This window comes from Ranitomeya variabilis, chromosome 2 (assembly GCF_051348905.1).
Source record: "Ranitomeya variabilis isolate aRanVar5 chromosome 2, aRanVar5.hap1, whole genome shotgun sequence".
In the NCBI taxonomy this organism is placed as follows: Eukaryota; Metazoa; Chordata; class Amphibia; order Anura; family Dendrobatidae; genus Ranitomeya; species Ranitomeya variabilis.
This window is the reverse complement of record NC_135233.1, coordinates 494,567,517-494,583,120: the sequence shown is the minus strand read 5'-3', so window position 1 is coordinate 494,583,120 and position 15,604 is coordinate 494,567,517. Positions and strand designations below refer to the sequence as shown.

The 15,604-nt window shown below is 43.7% G+C and overlaps 1 protein-coding gene across 2 annotated transcripts in view; it reads left to right on the top strand.

Moving 5' to 3' along the window:
* Positions 1–7,381, top strand: part of DDB1 (damage specific DNA binding protein 1) — a 67,002-nt gene extending 59,621 nt beyond the window's left edge. For both annotated transcript variants that reach the window (XM_077288002.1, XM_077288003.1), the window contains exons 20-26: positions 1,581–1,675; positions 1,773–1,943; positions 2,765–2,874; positions 3,000–3,169; positions 3,243–3,345; positions 4,049–4,172; positions 6,750–7,381. In XM_077288002.1, the coding sequence (XP_077144117.1) occupies positions 1,581–1,675; positions 1,773–1,943; positions 2,765–2,874; positions 3,000–3,169; positions 3,243–3,345; positions 4,049–4,172; positions 6,750–6,833 (857 nt within the window). In that variant the 3' untranslated portion in view covers positions 6,834–7,381. The remainder of the gene's footprint in view (positions 1–1,580; positions 1,676–1,772; positions 1,944–2,764; positions 2,875–2,999; positions 3,170–3,242; positions 3,346–4,048; positions 4,173–6,749) is intronic.
* The last annotated feature ends 8,223 nt before the right edge of the window (positions 7,382–15,604 follow it).

Below are 15,604 nucleotides of genomic sequence, written 5' to 3'. Positions count from 1 at the left end.
CCAGTACTACATTTCTACGTGGCCACACGTGGTGGTAACGGCTGATCACCTGGAATTTTTGGAGTGAACTTTGATTCTGAATGTTGAAGCCTTTCTACGTCTTTTTTTTTTTCTTAAAGGGCCCATGATAAAAGGCCTTGAGGGTTATAATTTATCTTCCAATTTAATGATGTATTGTTGATTGTGGAAGACTGAGCTTGACGGACTGGTTTCTTATGGTACTAAGGACCTGTGTTCTAATGTAACTGTGTAATCTAAAGTCTCGTAATTTGTCACCACCACCGCCAACCTTCCTGCCTCTGGACCCACAGGGCTTGTAGGGATCTCATTCCCTGTCCGTGCCATTCCGGATCCTCGCATTTTCTCCTTCTCTCCAGTGGAGCCGCTGTGTCCGTCCTGGACATTGTTCTCCTCTCCTTCCATTGCCCTCTACTTTAAAGTGAGGTTTGATAAAGGCCCATCAAGGGGTCGAAACGCTACCTCAACACTTGACTAAATCACTGTGGTGTTCCCTATTAAAATTTTCACGTTTATGACGCAAATTCATATCCTGAGTGCAGTTGTTTTCTTCAATCTTGAGTTGTCTGGATTCCATCCAGGTTCAGCCTGCACCAGCCCCATACCTCCAGAGTGCACGCTTTTCCTTTTAGAACTGATCCAATCTATAAACGGCTTAACACAAAAAATGTGAAATGCCATAATTACTGTTTTTTGGCTGTCGCACCATAGCAATAAGATACAATCAAAACATTGTATCTACCCCAAAAAGGTATCAATAAAAACTTCCGTTCAGGGCGCAAAAAATAAGCTATCACACAGCCACATATTTCGAAAATGGAAAATGGTACGGGTCTCGAGGAAAATATTGACACAAGCAAATTTTTGTATTTATTTTTTTTACTAATTTCCATAACAATCTTCACCACTTAAATAATAATAGTAAAAAAAACTATGCATGTTTGGCATCTGCGTAATCGTACTGACTTGGATAATCATATTGCCAGATCAGATTTACCATATGATAAATACAATAAAAAATAAATAGTGGAATTGCACTTTTTTTTTTTTTTGCAATTTCAACACACTTGAAATTTTTCTCTCCTCTGCATCACATGATAATTAATGGAGTCTTTCAAAAGTACAACTTGGCCCACAAAAAAACAAGCCCTCCTATGGTTATGTGGATAGAAAAAACAAATGTTATGGCTCATGGAAGAAAGGGAGGAAAAAATAGAAAATTGCCCCGTCATAATGGGGTTAAGAGGTTAAACATGGCCAGCAAAATAGAAAAGTTTCTCGTTTGCTTTATTATGGGACACAGTATCATTCCTTCCCCTGTCTCAGTGCAGCCCCACAAACCACAGGGGGCCAGGAACTTCCAACAATAAAGGCTACGGGAGACATTTTATGTAGAGTATGAAATCGACTTTTCTTGATCACTTTTTTGCCAAATTGCTGGTGTCCAAGTGAAAAGTATTGAATTCCTCACCCCTTCAAAAATATTATGATGGGTTTGTAAATGATGGTGCCGGCTTTTGGGAATGAGCGCACTAAGCGAATACAACTGCTGGTCTTTGCAGGAAAGCTGCAGACGGTGGCCGAGAAGGAGGTCAAGGGAGCGGTGTACTCCATGGTTGAATTTAATGGAAAGCTCCTGGCCAGCATCAACAGCACCGTAAGATGTAGAAGAATGAGATTTGGTATCGTACATTCATTAATCTGTAGTTTGGGTGCATGAAGCAAACTGCCTTTTTTGTTTTGTTTCATCATAGGTCCGACTGTATGAATGGACAGCGGAGAAGGAGCTGCGCACAGAATGCAACCATTACAACAATATCATGGCTTTATATCTGAAAACCAAGGGCGATTTTATCTTGGTGGGAGACTTGATGCGTTCAGTGCTGCTGCTGGCTTACAAGCCCATGGAGGGAAACTTTGAGGAGGTAAGAGACATACATGGGAGCTGTGAGTCACATCCAGTAAATCATTAATCCTGTAGTGTGTACATTAAAATGTGCTCGAAACGTGAACTTGTTAGGGGTTCACAAGGCTTCCTAGATGTTAGAACAGGGATCCTCTAAGTTTGGTGCATACTCCTTTTTCCCCCTCCATGTTCTTTTGAGCTTTAAAGGGAATCTGTCAGCACAAAATGACTAATCAAACCAAGCATGCAGCGGGGCCAAACATTCCCACCTACTTGTTTTCCTGCTATCTCCACCCCCATCTTCTTTCATTATACATAGTAACATATAGTAACATAGTTATTAAGGTTGAAGGAAGTCCATCTAGTTCAACCCATAGCCTAACCTAACATGACCTAACATATAGAACCAGAGAAAGGTGGAGATGGACTGAAAACAAGTAGGTCAGAAGATGCACTGAAATGTTTGCCACGCCAAGGGTGCGCCAAGCACCTGAGCTTGGTTTGAATGGTCATTCTGTACTGACCAACTCCCTTAAATGGGAACCTAATTTCTAAAACTTCTGCTGCTTAAAGCGGTATATTATAAAGTGACGTTATATTGCTAGTTTAGGATATCACTTTGTGATCCTAAAAAGAATGAAGGAGCAGCAGAGCTAATTCCTTGTACGGCTGTTCCCTGGCTGTAGAGCCCATCACGGCCTGGTGTCATTCGGACCCCAACCTTGATAAAGGAATGACCTATCCTAGTAACATGGCATCACTGTGTAAAATGGAAATGTCCGTACATTTCTCTGTATTTTGTATATATCTAGATCACATATTTATTCTTTAACCCTATAGATTGCCCGTGATTTTAACCCCAACTGGATGAGCGCAGTGGAGATACTAGATGACGATAACTTCTTGGGAGCAGAGAATGCATTTAACTTATTTGTATGCCAAAAAGACAGGTAAATGATGGCGGATCGTGCAGTTTATATTATTGTGAGGGAAGCTTACAGACTTCCTATGCAGATTAGATGTAGATGATAATCAGATTACTGCTCCGTAAACATATTTCTGCTTCCATTCCCAGTGCTGCCACGACAGATGAGGAAAGACAACACTTACAAGAAGTCGGCCTTTTCCACTTAGGGGAGTTTGTTAATGTATTCTGTCATGGCTCGCTGGTGATGCAGAATCTCGGGGAGACCTCTCCTCCTACACAAGGCTCAGTGCTGTTTGGCACAGTTAATGGCATGATTGGTAGGTATAGCCTCAGTTTCTCAGGCGTCACGTGATGATATCTTCTACTTAAGCTGACTTTTTTGTATCTCAGGTCTGGTGACGTCCGTGTCTGAGAGCTGGTATAATCTCCTGCTAGACGTTCAGAACAGACTCAACAAAGTCATCAAGAGCGTGGGCAAGATTGAGCACTCTTTATATCCTCTTGTTTTACCACCGAAGTAAATGAGCTGATCACTGGGTGTACATATTACTAGAGAAATCCATGTTATATATTGCTCTTAGTAGGGTGGGACTTTAATACTTTGCCTCTTGATGCAAAACTTTGTATTGCATTTTTGTACAAGAAAAAAATCTCCCCTGATAATGAGTTCTCAATAAGACAAGCAGAGTAGCAGAGCTGGTTATCCCCTGCAATGGGTTCATTAGCACCAGGTGTAGCAAACGGCTATGAAGAGCAGATGGGGACTTTAGTGAGTAGCCCTGCACAGGAGAGCCAAGTGGGGTGTGCAGATACTGGCGGGGGGCGATCAGCTGATACGGCCAGTCCGGCAGGGGGCTTGCAGGTGGATGCGATGGTGTTGAGAGTGCTGTATAATGAACAGGGGTAAGGTGGGATCCCCTGAATGTAATATCCTGCCTATAATGGCAGGCACAGTGTCTCAGTGTGATTTCTGTGGGGAAGCGCTGGCTGTCATTATACTGGATCTGTGGACTACTAATAAAGCGAGGGGCGGGAGGGTCTCGTCACCATCTATAAGAGTGAAAGTGCCTCTCAATGAAGGACATTTTGGAGCTCGTTGTCCTATGCGAACATTACTGGTTTCTTGAGGGGTCCTGGGTGACCTTAGGATCTGTTTGAATCTATGAAATACCTTTTTCCTTAACATACTATGTTACCTGGAGGTCATTCCATACAGAGAGAAAGACTGAAGCAGCAACCGGGTTCATAGATGGAGATCTTATTGAGAGCTTTTTGGATATCAGTCGGTCAAAGATGCAGGAGGTGGTAGCAAATCTACAGGTGAGGACGCAAGTGGTTTACTCTAGTGTTTGTCTGCAGAACCCAACTTCAAGAGGTACTGGCTCTTCCTTGTAACCAAATTATTATTTTTTTACTTCCCTTCTAAGAGACTTCCTTTTTTTATGCTTCCATCTACATAGTGCTATTAGGGCTTGTCTTTTGCAAGATGAGTTCTGGTTTTGAATTATATGATTGACTTTACCATGTGAAAAATAAGCAATTCTGTCATTGTGGCTCAGTTTTTGGTTTTACAACATTCACTGTGGACGCGCCTCCACTCCCATAGGCGTGGAGCGCATATTCATTACTTTAATGAGCGTACCATGTGACCGCTGAACACAGGAAGAGCTGCCAGCGCTGAGACCATCTGGAAAGCAGGGACCTGCAGAGACCGCGCTAGGATGGGGTGAGTATGACGGGGGAGGGTGAGCCATGCGATATTCACCTGTCCCCGTTCCACCGTTGGGCTCTGTCTTTCGCGTCCTCTGGCTGTGACGTTCAGGTCAGAGGGTGCGATGACGTTTTTAGTGCGCGCCCTCTGCCTGATCACTGCAGAGACCCGGAAGGCACAGAGGGGCGCGGAGGTGGAACGGGGACAGGTGAATATCGCAAGTGCCGGGGGCCAGAGACAGTGGCGACTCCGGCACCTGGCCCCCATAGCGCGCCAGTGTCCCCGCCTGCTCTGGACAACGGCAGCTGGCCCCCAGCATCAAGAGGTACTATGTCTTTTTTTTTTTTTTTTTTTTTTAAATCACAGCAGCATATGGGGCATATTATTCTATGGAGCATCTTATGGGACCATCAACTTTTAAATTTGAACTATATGGGGCATAATTAGTCTATCGAGCATCTTATGGGTCAATCATTAACCTTTATGGAGCATTATATGGGGCATATTATTCTATGGATCATCTCATGGGGCCATCATTAACCTTTGTGCAGCATTATATGGGGCGTATTTTGTATGGAGCAACTTATGGGGCCCATCATGAACTGATGTGTGTGTGTGTGTATATATATATATATATATATATATATATATATATATATATATATATATATATATATATATATATATATCGTTATTTATATTTTTTTATTACATTTTTTGGGTGCTGCCAATATCTCAGACCAATTGATTTTTATATACTGTATATACTCCTGGATAAGCCGAGTTTTTCAGCACACTTTTTTGTGCTGGAAATGCCCCCTACAGGTTATATACGAGTCATTGACCCAGTTTATGATGGGGGAGTGGGAGCGTCGGAGCAGGAGGAGACAGGAGACGGTGGTTGCGGCTAAAGCCTGTGCCCGCTGCTAAAGATAAATTAATATTCACTGCACTGGCAATGAATATTCATTTCTCTTATGACGTGCACAGTTACATCCGCAGCCGCCGGCTTACAGTATTAAAAAAAAAAAAAATCCTCACCTTCCCTGTGCACCCTCACAGCATCTCATTCTGGTGCCAGCAGCTCCTGCCGCCGGGCGATCACGTGTCCCCGCTCATTGAGGTAATGAATATTAACCTCTCTCCATTTCCATAGGCGTGGAGAGAGGTGAATATTCATTACCTTAATGAGCGGGGACACATGATCGCCCGGCCACAGGAGCTGCTGGCATCGGAAAAAGATGCTGCAAAGGCGCGCATAGAAGTTAAGTAGGATGTTTGGTTTTTAATGCTTTTCTCTTGGGAGCCATGGATGGGATGGGTATAAGAAGCCATGCAGACAAGGATGGGAATAAGGAGCTCATGCATACAAAGATGGGAATAAGGAGCCATGCATACAAAGATGGAGATGAGGAGCCATGCAGACAAGGATGGGGATGAGGAGCCATGCAGAAAAGGATGAGGAGCCATGCAAACAAGGATGGGGATGAGGAGCAATGCAGACAAGGATGGGGATGAGGAGCCATGCAGACAAGGATGGGGATGAGGAGCCATGCAGACAAGGATGGGGATGAGGAGCAATGCAGACAAGGATGGGGATGAGCCATGCAGACAAGGATGGGGATGAGGAGCCATGCATACCAGAGTAAGGATTAGGGGACAATGCATACCCTGCTTATACTTGAGTCAATAAGATTTCCCAGTTTTTCGAGGCAAAATTAGGTGTTACAATTTGGGGATTTCCCAACAGTAGAGTTGTCTGAAGGAGGGGTCAGATATCATTTTACTGCTGCAATTTTGTAGAGTTCCAGTAAAATTTTTTGATGGTGACCAAAAATGGCAGTTCTTGTGTTTATTATGTTTTCACTGAATAGATTTCAGGCAAATTTCCACTTGCTCCCAGAGGGAAAATGTCTGTCTAGCCTTGCTGCAATGAGGCCAGGGAGCCTAGGCAAGTTGGACACCTATCTGCAGTAGCCTTTTTTGGGGTACTTGTCCCCCATTTGTACAGTGCAGAGTTTGGGTGTCTAGTGTTGTACCTCCCTTATGCATGACCAGTTTGGTATGGAGTTTTATGGGCAATACACAATGGAAATAAAACATGCAAATGAGCCTTTTCTTCCACTGGAGAAAAACACTTCCTTGCAAGTCTCAGCTATTGAGATGGCTCTTTTTCTATTTTGCAGATTGATGATGGCAGCGGCATGAAGAGAGAGACCACAGTGGATGACCTGATAAAGATTGTGGAAGAACTAACCAGGATTCACTGATTTATGCCCCTTCCAATCTCGTTTACCCCTTAGGTTTTCCCCAGTTTCCTCCGAGCATTGTGGGATCAGCCTCCCATAGGTCTGAAGGGCAGCACGATAATCTTGTGTGCATCTGATCAGTGTCCGGGAAGGGAATACCTCGCTTTGCTGCCCTAGTGGCACTTACATCTTTGCTTCCAGAGGTGGTCAGTGCGATGAAGGCCTCCTGCCATCAGTAAGGAAAAAATGAATGGTTGTACAGGCTGCTCCCTGCCCAGCTCCTTTGCTCCATTCATATTGCTGTCCTTCTATATTGTATGTATTTTTTTTCTTATATATATTACGTTGTGAAAAGTAGGGTTCCCCCTATGGACTTTCTGCGTAGCAAAGTTGAGCTGTGACATCATTACCTGTGCAGGGAATGGGGCATGTGACGTCATCTGCAGCAACTGTAGGGTGTTTCACGTGCTAGTTTTTGCCTAATGGTGCAGTGTCCCTCCCTTCCAGTCTTATTAAAAGGGGAGGTTATTTTCCAAAGTTTTAGGAAATAAAACAGACTGCTATTGAAATTGCTGTCAGCGTCTTTACTGCTGCCATCTCATAGGATCTGAATGTGTGTAAGGAAATGTCTTCTTTGGTGTTTTTTGTTTGTTTTAGCAAAGTCATATTTCCTCTAAGATTTTTTGCACATTGGTTCTCTCTATAAGTGGCAGTACATGATGCGGCAGACATTAATCCAAAATTACTTATAAAACTGGGTTCCTGTTTGGTTCTGGCCATGAAGACCAAGGAAATCTCCAAACTAGTCAGACAGCAAACCTGAGCATTAACCCCTTTATCACCTTGGGTTTTTCCATTTTTGTTTTTTGCTCAACTTCTTTCCAGAGCATAACTTTTAAATTTTTCCGTCAATATGGCCATGTGAGGGCTGTACTTTTGAATGACACCATTGATTTCACCATATAATGTACTGGAAAACGGGGAAAAAAAATTCTCAAGTGTGGTGAAATTGCAAAAAAAAGTACAGTTCCACAATTGTTTTTTTTTGTTGTTGTTGTTTTTTCATTTTTACTATGTTCACTAAATGCTCAAACTGACCTGCCATTATGATTCTCCAGGTCATTATGAGTTTGTTGATACTAAACATGTCTAGGTTCTTTTTTAAGTGGTAAAAAAATTCCAAAATTTGCAAAAAAAAATCACCTTTTTCCGAGACTCGTAGCATCTCCATTTTTTGGGATCTGGGGCTGCGTGAGGACTTATATTTTGCACACCGAGCTAATATTTGTATTGATATCATTGTCGGGTGCAATGTTTTGGTCGCCCGTTATTGCATTGTATTGCAATGTTGCTACAAGCAAAAAACGTAATTCTTGTATTTTTACTTTTTTTTTTGCTCGTTATGTCATTTACTGATCGGATTAATTCTTATATTTTGATACATCGGGCATTTATAAATGCGGAGATACCAAATGTGTGATTTAATTTTTTTTTTATTTTGAATGTGGTAAAAAGGGAGTGAATTTTAGATTTATTTAAAATATTTTTTTAACACTTTTTTTTATACTTCAATAGTCTCATTAGGAGACTTGAAGCTGCCATCTTCTGATCACTTGTGTTACACATAGCAACTATGTGCCTGTTAGTACTTGGGCACATTTTTTTCTAAAGTCCCAGGTATCCAGTTTAAACAAAAAGGCAGCATGGAGACCAAAGGTAACCCTGAAGGAGCTGCAGAGTTCCCAAGCAGAGACTGGAGGATCTATCCATATAACCACAATAAGTCATACACTCCATAGATGTGGCCTTTATGAAAAAGTGGGCAGAAAAAAGCCTTTACTTGCAATTTTTGTGTGCAAGGCTCGTTTTGGGTTTGCTAAAATACATTGGAGACTCCCCACATGTATGGAGGAAGGTGCTGTGGTCAAACGAGACCAAAATTGAAATCTTTGGCCACCAAGCTAAACACTTTCCCCACAGTGAAACGTGGTGGTGCCAGCATCATGCATGTTTTTCTACAGCTAGGACAGAAAAAATGGTCCCAAGTCGATGGGATGATGCAGGGACATTCTTGAGCAAAACCTATTTCAGTCTGTCAGTGATTTGAGAATGGGACGGAGGTTCACCTTCCAAGAAGACAATGACCCAAAGCATACTGCTAAAGCAACACTCGAGTGGTTTAAGGGGAAAGGTGTAAATGTTTTTAGTGGCCTAGTCTTAAGGCTGAGTCACACATAACGATATCGTTAACGATATCGTTGCAGTGTCACGCTTTTGGTGACGTGGCAACGATCCCGCTAACGATCTCGTTATGTGTGACAGCGACCAACGATCAGGCCCCTGCTGGGAGATCGTTGGTCGTTGGGGAATGATCAGGACCATTTTTTGGTCGCTGATCACCCGCTGTGTCAGCGCCGGCCGTAAAGCAGAGCACAGCGGTGACGTCACCGCTGTTACTGCCGGCGCTGACACATTCAGTGCAGGGAAGCTCTCGGCAGCAGCGCGTGCATTAGCAGCGCTCTTGCCAAAAGCAGTTTTAACCCTGTGGACGCCGGCGGGGGACGTGACAGACATCAGAATGTGAGTATGTAGTGTTTTTTTTTTTTTACTTTTACAATGGTAACCAGGGTAAATATCGGGTTACTAAGCACGGCCCTGCACTTAGTAACCCGATGTTTACCCTGGTTACCCGGGTGCTGCAGGGGGACTTCGGCATCGTTGAAGACCGTTTCAATGATGCCGAAGTCGTTCCCCTGATCGTTGGTCGCTGGAGAGAGCTGTCTGTGTGACAGCTCCCCAGCGACCACACAACGACTTACCAACGATCACGGCCAGGTCGTATCGCTGGTTGTGATCGTTGGTAAGTCGTTTAGTGTGACTTAAGGTACTGTCACATTAAGCGACGCTGCAGCGATATAGACAACGATGCCGATCGCTTCAGCGTCGCTGTTTCATCGTTGTGTGGTCGCTGGAGAGCTGTCACACAGACAGCTCTCCGGCGACCAACGATGCCGAAGTCCCCGGGTAACCAGGGTAAACATCGGGTTACTAAGCGCAGGGCCGCGCTTAGTAACCCGATGTTTACCCTGGTTACCAGTGTAAATGCAAAAAAAAAACAAACAGTACATACTTACATTTCGGTGCCTGTCGCGTCCCCCGGCGTCCGCTTCCCTGCACTGTGTAAGCGCCGGCCCTAAAGCACAGCGGTGACGTCACCGCTGTGCTTTGCTTTACGGCCGGCACTGACACATTCAGTGCAGGAAGCTCTGAGCAGCAGCGCGGACGCCGGGGGACGTGACAGACATCAGAAGGTGAGTATGTAGTGTGTTTTTTTTTTACTTTTACAATGGTAACCAGGGTAAATATCGGGTTACTAAGCGCGGCCCTGCGCTTAGTAACCCGATATTTACCCTGGTTACCATTGTAAAACATTGCTGGCATCGTTGCTTTTGCTGTCAAACACAACGATACACGCCGATCTAACGACCAAATAAAGTTCTGGACTTTAAGCTCCGACCAACGATATCACAGCAGGATCCAGATCGCGGCTGCGTGTCAAACACAACGATATCGCTATCCAGGACGCTGCAACGTCACGGATCGCTATCGCTATCGTTGGAAAGTTGGTCAGTGTGAAGGTACCTTTAGGCTTAAGGGTACTGTCACACTAAACGATTTACCAACGATCACGACCAGCGATACGACCTGGCCGTGATCGTTGGTAAGTGGTTGTGTGGTCGCTGGGGAGCTGTCACACAGTCAGCTCTCCAGCGACCAACGATGCCGAAGGCCCCGGGTAACCAGGGTAAACATCGGGTTACTAAGCGCAGGGCCGCGCTTAGTAACCCGATGTTTACCGTGGTTACCAGCGTAAAAGTAAAAAAAAAAAAAAAACGTACATATTTACATTCCGGTGTCTGTCCCCCGGCGTTCTGCTTCTCTGCATTGTGTCTGCGCCAGCCGGAAAGCACAGCGGTGACGTCACCGCTGTGCTCGCTTTCCGGCTGGCCGGCGCTCACAGTGCAGAGAAGCAGAACGCCGGGGGACAGACACCGGAATGTGAGTATGTACTGTTTGTTTTTTTTTACTTTTACGCTGGTAACCACGGTAAACATCGGGTTACTAAGCGCGGCCCTGCGCTTAGTAACACGATGTTTACCCTGGTTACAAGCGAACGCATCGCTGGATCGCTGTCACACACAACAATCCAGCGATGACAGCGGGAGATCCAGCGACGAAAGAAAGTTCCAAACGATCTGCTACGACGTACGATTCTCAGCGGGGTCCCTGATCGCTGCTGCGTGTCAGACACAGCGATATCGTATGGATATCGCTGGAACGTCACGGATCGTACCGTCGTAGCGACAAAAGTGCCACTGTGTGACAGTACCCTTAGTCCAGACCTTAATCCAATTGAGAATCTGTGGTCAGATGTGAAGATTGCTGTTCACCAGAGGAAACTATCTAACCTGAAGGAGCTGGAGCAGTTTTGCCTTCAGGAATGGACAAAAATCACAAATGGAAAGCTCATAGACTTGTCCAAAGCCACTTGCAACTGTATTTGCTGCAAAACAAGGCTCTACAAAGTACTGACTTTAGGGGAGTGCATAGTTATGCACACTATAATAATTTAATAATAATAATTTTTATATAGCGCCAACATATTCCGCAGCACTTTACAATTAAGCGGGGACATGTACAAACAATAAATTCGGTACGAGTTAAGACAATTTAAACAGTGACATTAGGAGTGAGGTCCCTGCTCGCAAGCTTACAATCTACAAGTCTACGCTGAAATTTTCAGTTATTTAGTCCTCTTTGCTTAACAATAAAAAGAAAATAAAATGTTCACAGTTGTTGGTATGTTCTTTACATGAACTCATGCAAAAACTCAAAACAAAATTTCCAGGTTTTGCAGTAGCAAAATGCAAAAAAATTGCCAAGGGGGTGAATACGTTTGCAAGCCACTGTGTGTGTGTGTGTGTGTGTGTGTGTGTGTGTGTGTGTGTGTGTGTGTGTGTGTGTGTGTGTGTAAACATATTTATACACATACCCTGCTCAAAAAAATAAAACTAAAATTGCACATCCTATATATCACTGTATGAAATTTTCCAGTTGCAAATCTTTATTCATTGCATAGTGGAATGTGTTGAGAACAATAAAACATAAAAATGATCACTGTAAATCAAAAATAATGTACCGTGGAGGTCTGTATTTGGAATGGTGCTCAAAATCAAAGTGGAAAATCAAATTACAGGCTGATCCAACTTCAGTGGAAATGCCTCAAGACAAGGAAATGATGCTCAGTAGTGTGTGTGTGGCCTCCATGTGTCTGTATGACCTTAACGCATGGGAATGCTCCTGATGAGGTGTGCGGATGTTCTCCTGAGGGATCATGGATTAAAGCATCCACCAACTCCTGGACAGTCTGTGGTGCAACATGGCATTGGTGGATGTAATGAGACATGATGTCCCAGATGTGCTCGATTGGATTCAGGTCTGGGCAATGGGCAGGCCAGTCCATAGCTTCATTGCCTCCATCGTGCAGAAACTGCTGACACACTCCAGCCACATGAGGTCTGGCATGGTCATGCATCAGAAGGAACCCAGGGCCAACCGCACCAGCATATGGCATCACAAGGGGTCTGAGGATCTCATCCCGGTAACTAATGGCAGTCAGGCTACCTCTAGCGAGCACATGGAGGGCTGTGCAGCCCTCCAAAGAAATGCCACCCCACACCATTACTGACCCACTGTCAAACCGGTCATGCTGAAGGATGTTGCAGGCAGCAGAACGTTCTCCATGGCCTCTCCAGACTTTTACACATGTCACATGTGCTCAGTGTGAACCTGCTTTTATCTGTAAAGAGCATACGGCGCCAGTAGCGAATCTGCCAATCATTGAGTTCTCTGGCAAATGGCAATCACTCTGCACGGTGTTTGGCTGTAAGCACAGCACCCACTTGTGAACTTCGGGCACTCATACCACCCTCATGAAGTCTGTTTTTGACAGTTTGAGCAGACATGCATGTTAGTGGCCTGCTAGAGGTCATTTTGCAGAGCTCTAGCAATGATCCTCCTTGCACAAAGGAGGAGGTAGAAGTTCTGCTGCTGGGTTGTTGCCCTCATACGGTCTCCTCCATATCTCCTGATGTACTGACCTGTCTCCTTGTATTTGCTTTATGCTCTGGACACTATGCTGACAGACGCAACTACCCTTCTTGCCCCAGCTCACATTGATGTGCCATCCTGGATGAGATACACTACCTGAGCAACTTTTGTGGGTTGCAGACACCACCTCATGCTACTGTACAGTACCTCTAGGGGTGAGAGCAATGACAAAATGCAAAAGTGACCAAAACAGCCAAAAAGGATGAGAACAGAGAAATGGTCTGTGGTCACCCCCTGCAGAACCACTCCTTTATAGGGGTTGTCTTGCTTATTGCTGAACATTTCTACCTGTTGTCTGTTCCATTTACACAACAACAAGAGAAATTGATTCACAATTGGTGTTGCTTCATAAGTGGATAGCGGAATTTAACATGCTTGCACTGGAAGCGCGTCCCTAATCCCGTCCATCGACATCCGTGTCACATGACTGCTGGTCGCTGATGGCTTGGCACGACAACCTGTGGTCTGCAGGAGACCCCTGTGATTGTCATTGCCAGATAACGATGAGTGCTGCCCACTGGTCAGCGCTCATAGCAAGTGAGCATTTCTGCTACACAGAGCAGGGCTGCAGCACAGGTGATCGGATGATCACAGCTTCTAGTCACCTATGGAGACTATTAAAGCACGCGTAAATAAAAATACGTTTTTTAAAAAATAAAAAGTTTAAATCACCCCGCATTGACCCCATTCAAAATTTTAAAAAATACCCATATTTGGTATGTCTGCGTTCAGAATCGCCCGATCTATCAATATATAAAAATAATTAATCTGATCGGTAAACGGTGTAACAATAAAAAAATAAAAAAGCTAGAATTATGTTTTTTGGTTGCCGCTATGTTGCAATAAAATGCAATAACAACAACAACAACAATCGCTTCTACATCAAAATTGTATCAATAAAAACATCAGCTCGGGGCACAAAAAAAATAAGCTCTAACTCAACTCCAAATAACAAAAAATGGAGATGCTATGGGTCTCGGAAAATGGCAATTTTTTTTTTTTTTTTTTGGGAGAAACTTTAGATTTTTTTTTTTTCACCACTGAAATAAAAAAAGAGACTAGACATGTTTGGTGTCTGCAAACTCAATGGTGTCATTCAAAAGTACAACTTGTCCTGCAAAAAACAAGCCCTCACATGGCCATATTGACGGAAAAATAAAAAGTTAAGGCTCTGGGAAGAAGGGGAGCAAAAAATGGAAACTCAAAAACTGAAAAACCCAAGGTGGTGAAGGGGTTAAAGGAAAACATTAGAAAAATATGATGGTGTGTCCTGCCTATTACAGAGACTGAATGGGAACATAAAATGGGTCTTTTACCTCCCCTTTAGGACCTGCACTAGTAATTGCACTGTTTATAAGTTCCTTTTAAGCAGCATACAAAAAAATGCAAAAATAGAATTTTAATGATGTCTTCCTATTACAAGATATAATATGATATCTATGAAGTTCAACTAAAAATTAGTCATAGCAAAACCTTATATACGGTACTTTTCTTGCAGGCTTCATCAGGGTACAATAGCTCTCACCAGAGCACATTATGCTGAAGAAAAACATTCCTGCACTGCAGTATTAGAATAATTTATTATTATTTGTGATTCCCTGCCATATACCACAGCCTTTTTTCCTCCATTAGTAATAAAACAAGAAGGCAGAGGAAAATGCAGATGGCAATAACTTAAGTGTGACTGCCTGGAAAAATGAGAAAAAGAATTTCTGTGTATCCCTGTATACAGCTGCTATAAATCGCTGACAAGACAATTCTCATTTTTTTCCAAAATGAATAAATATATGTACAGTACAGACCAAAAGTTTGGAGACACCTTCTCATTTAAAGATTTTTCTGTATTTTCATGACTATGAAAATTGTAAATTCACACTGAAGGCATCAAAACTATGAATTAACGCATGTGGAATTATATACTTAACAAAAAAGTGTGAAACAACTGAAAATATGTCTTATATTCTAGGTTCTTCAAAGTAGCCACCTTTTGCTTTGATGACTGCTTTGCACACTCTTGGCATTCTCTTGATGAGCTTCAAGAGTTAGTCACCGGAAATGGTCTTCCAACAATCTAGAAGGCGTTCCCAGAGATGCTTAGCACTTGATGGCCCTTTTGCCTTCACTCTGCGGTGCAGCTCACCCCAAACCATCTCGATTGGGTTCAGGTCTGGTGACTGTGGAGGCCAGGTCATCTGGTGTAGCACCCCATCACGCTCCTTCTTGGTCAAATAGCCCTTACACAGCCTGGAGGTGTGTTTGGGGTCATTATCCTGTTGAAAAATAAATGATGGTCCAACTAAACGCAAACCGGATAGAATAGCATGACGCTGCAAGATGCTGTGATAGCCATGCTGGTTCAGTATGCCTTCAATTTTTAATAAATCCCCAACAGTGTCACCAGCAAAGCACCCCCACACCATCACACCTCCTGTATGCTTCACGGTGGGAACCAGGCATGTAGAGTCCATCCGTTCACCTTTTCTGCTTCGCACAAAGACACGGTGGTTGGAACCAAAGATCTCAAATTTGGACTCATCAGAGCTGGTTTTAATCTGCGATTTCTGAGGCTGGTGACTCGGATAAACTTATCCTCAGAAGCAGAGGTGACTCTTGGTCTTCCT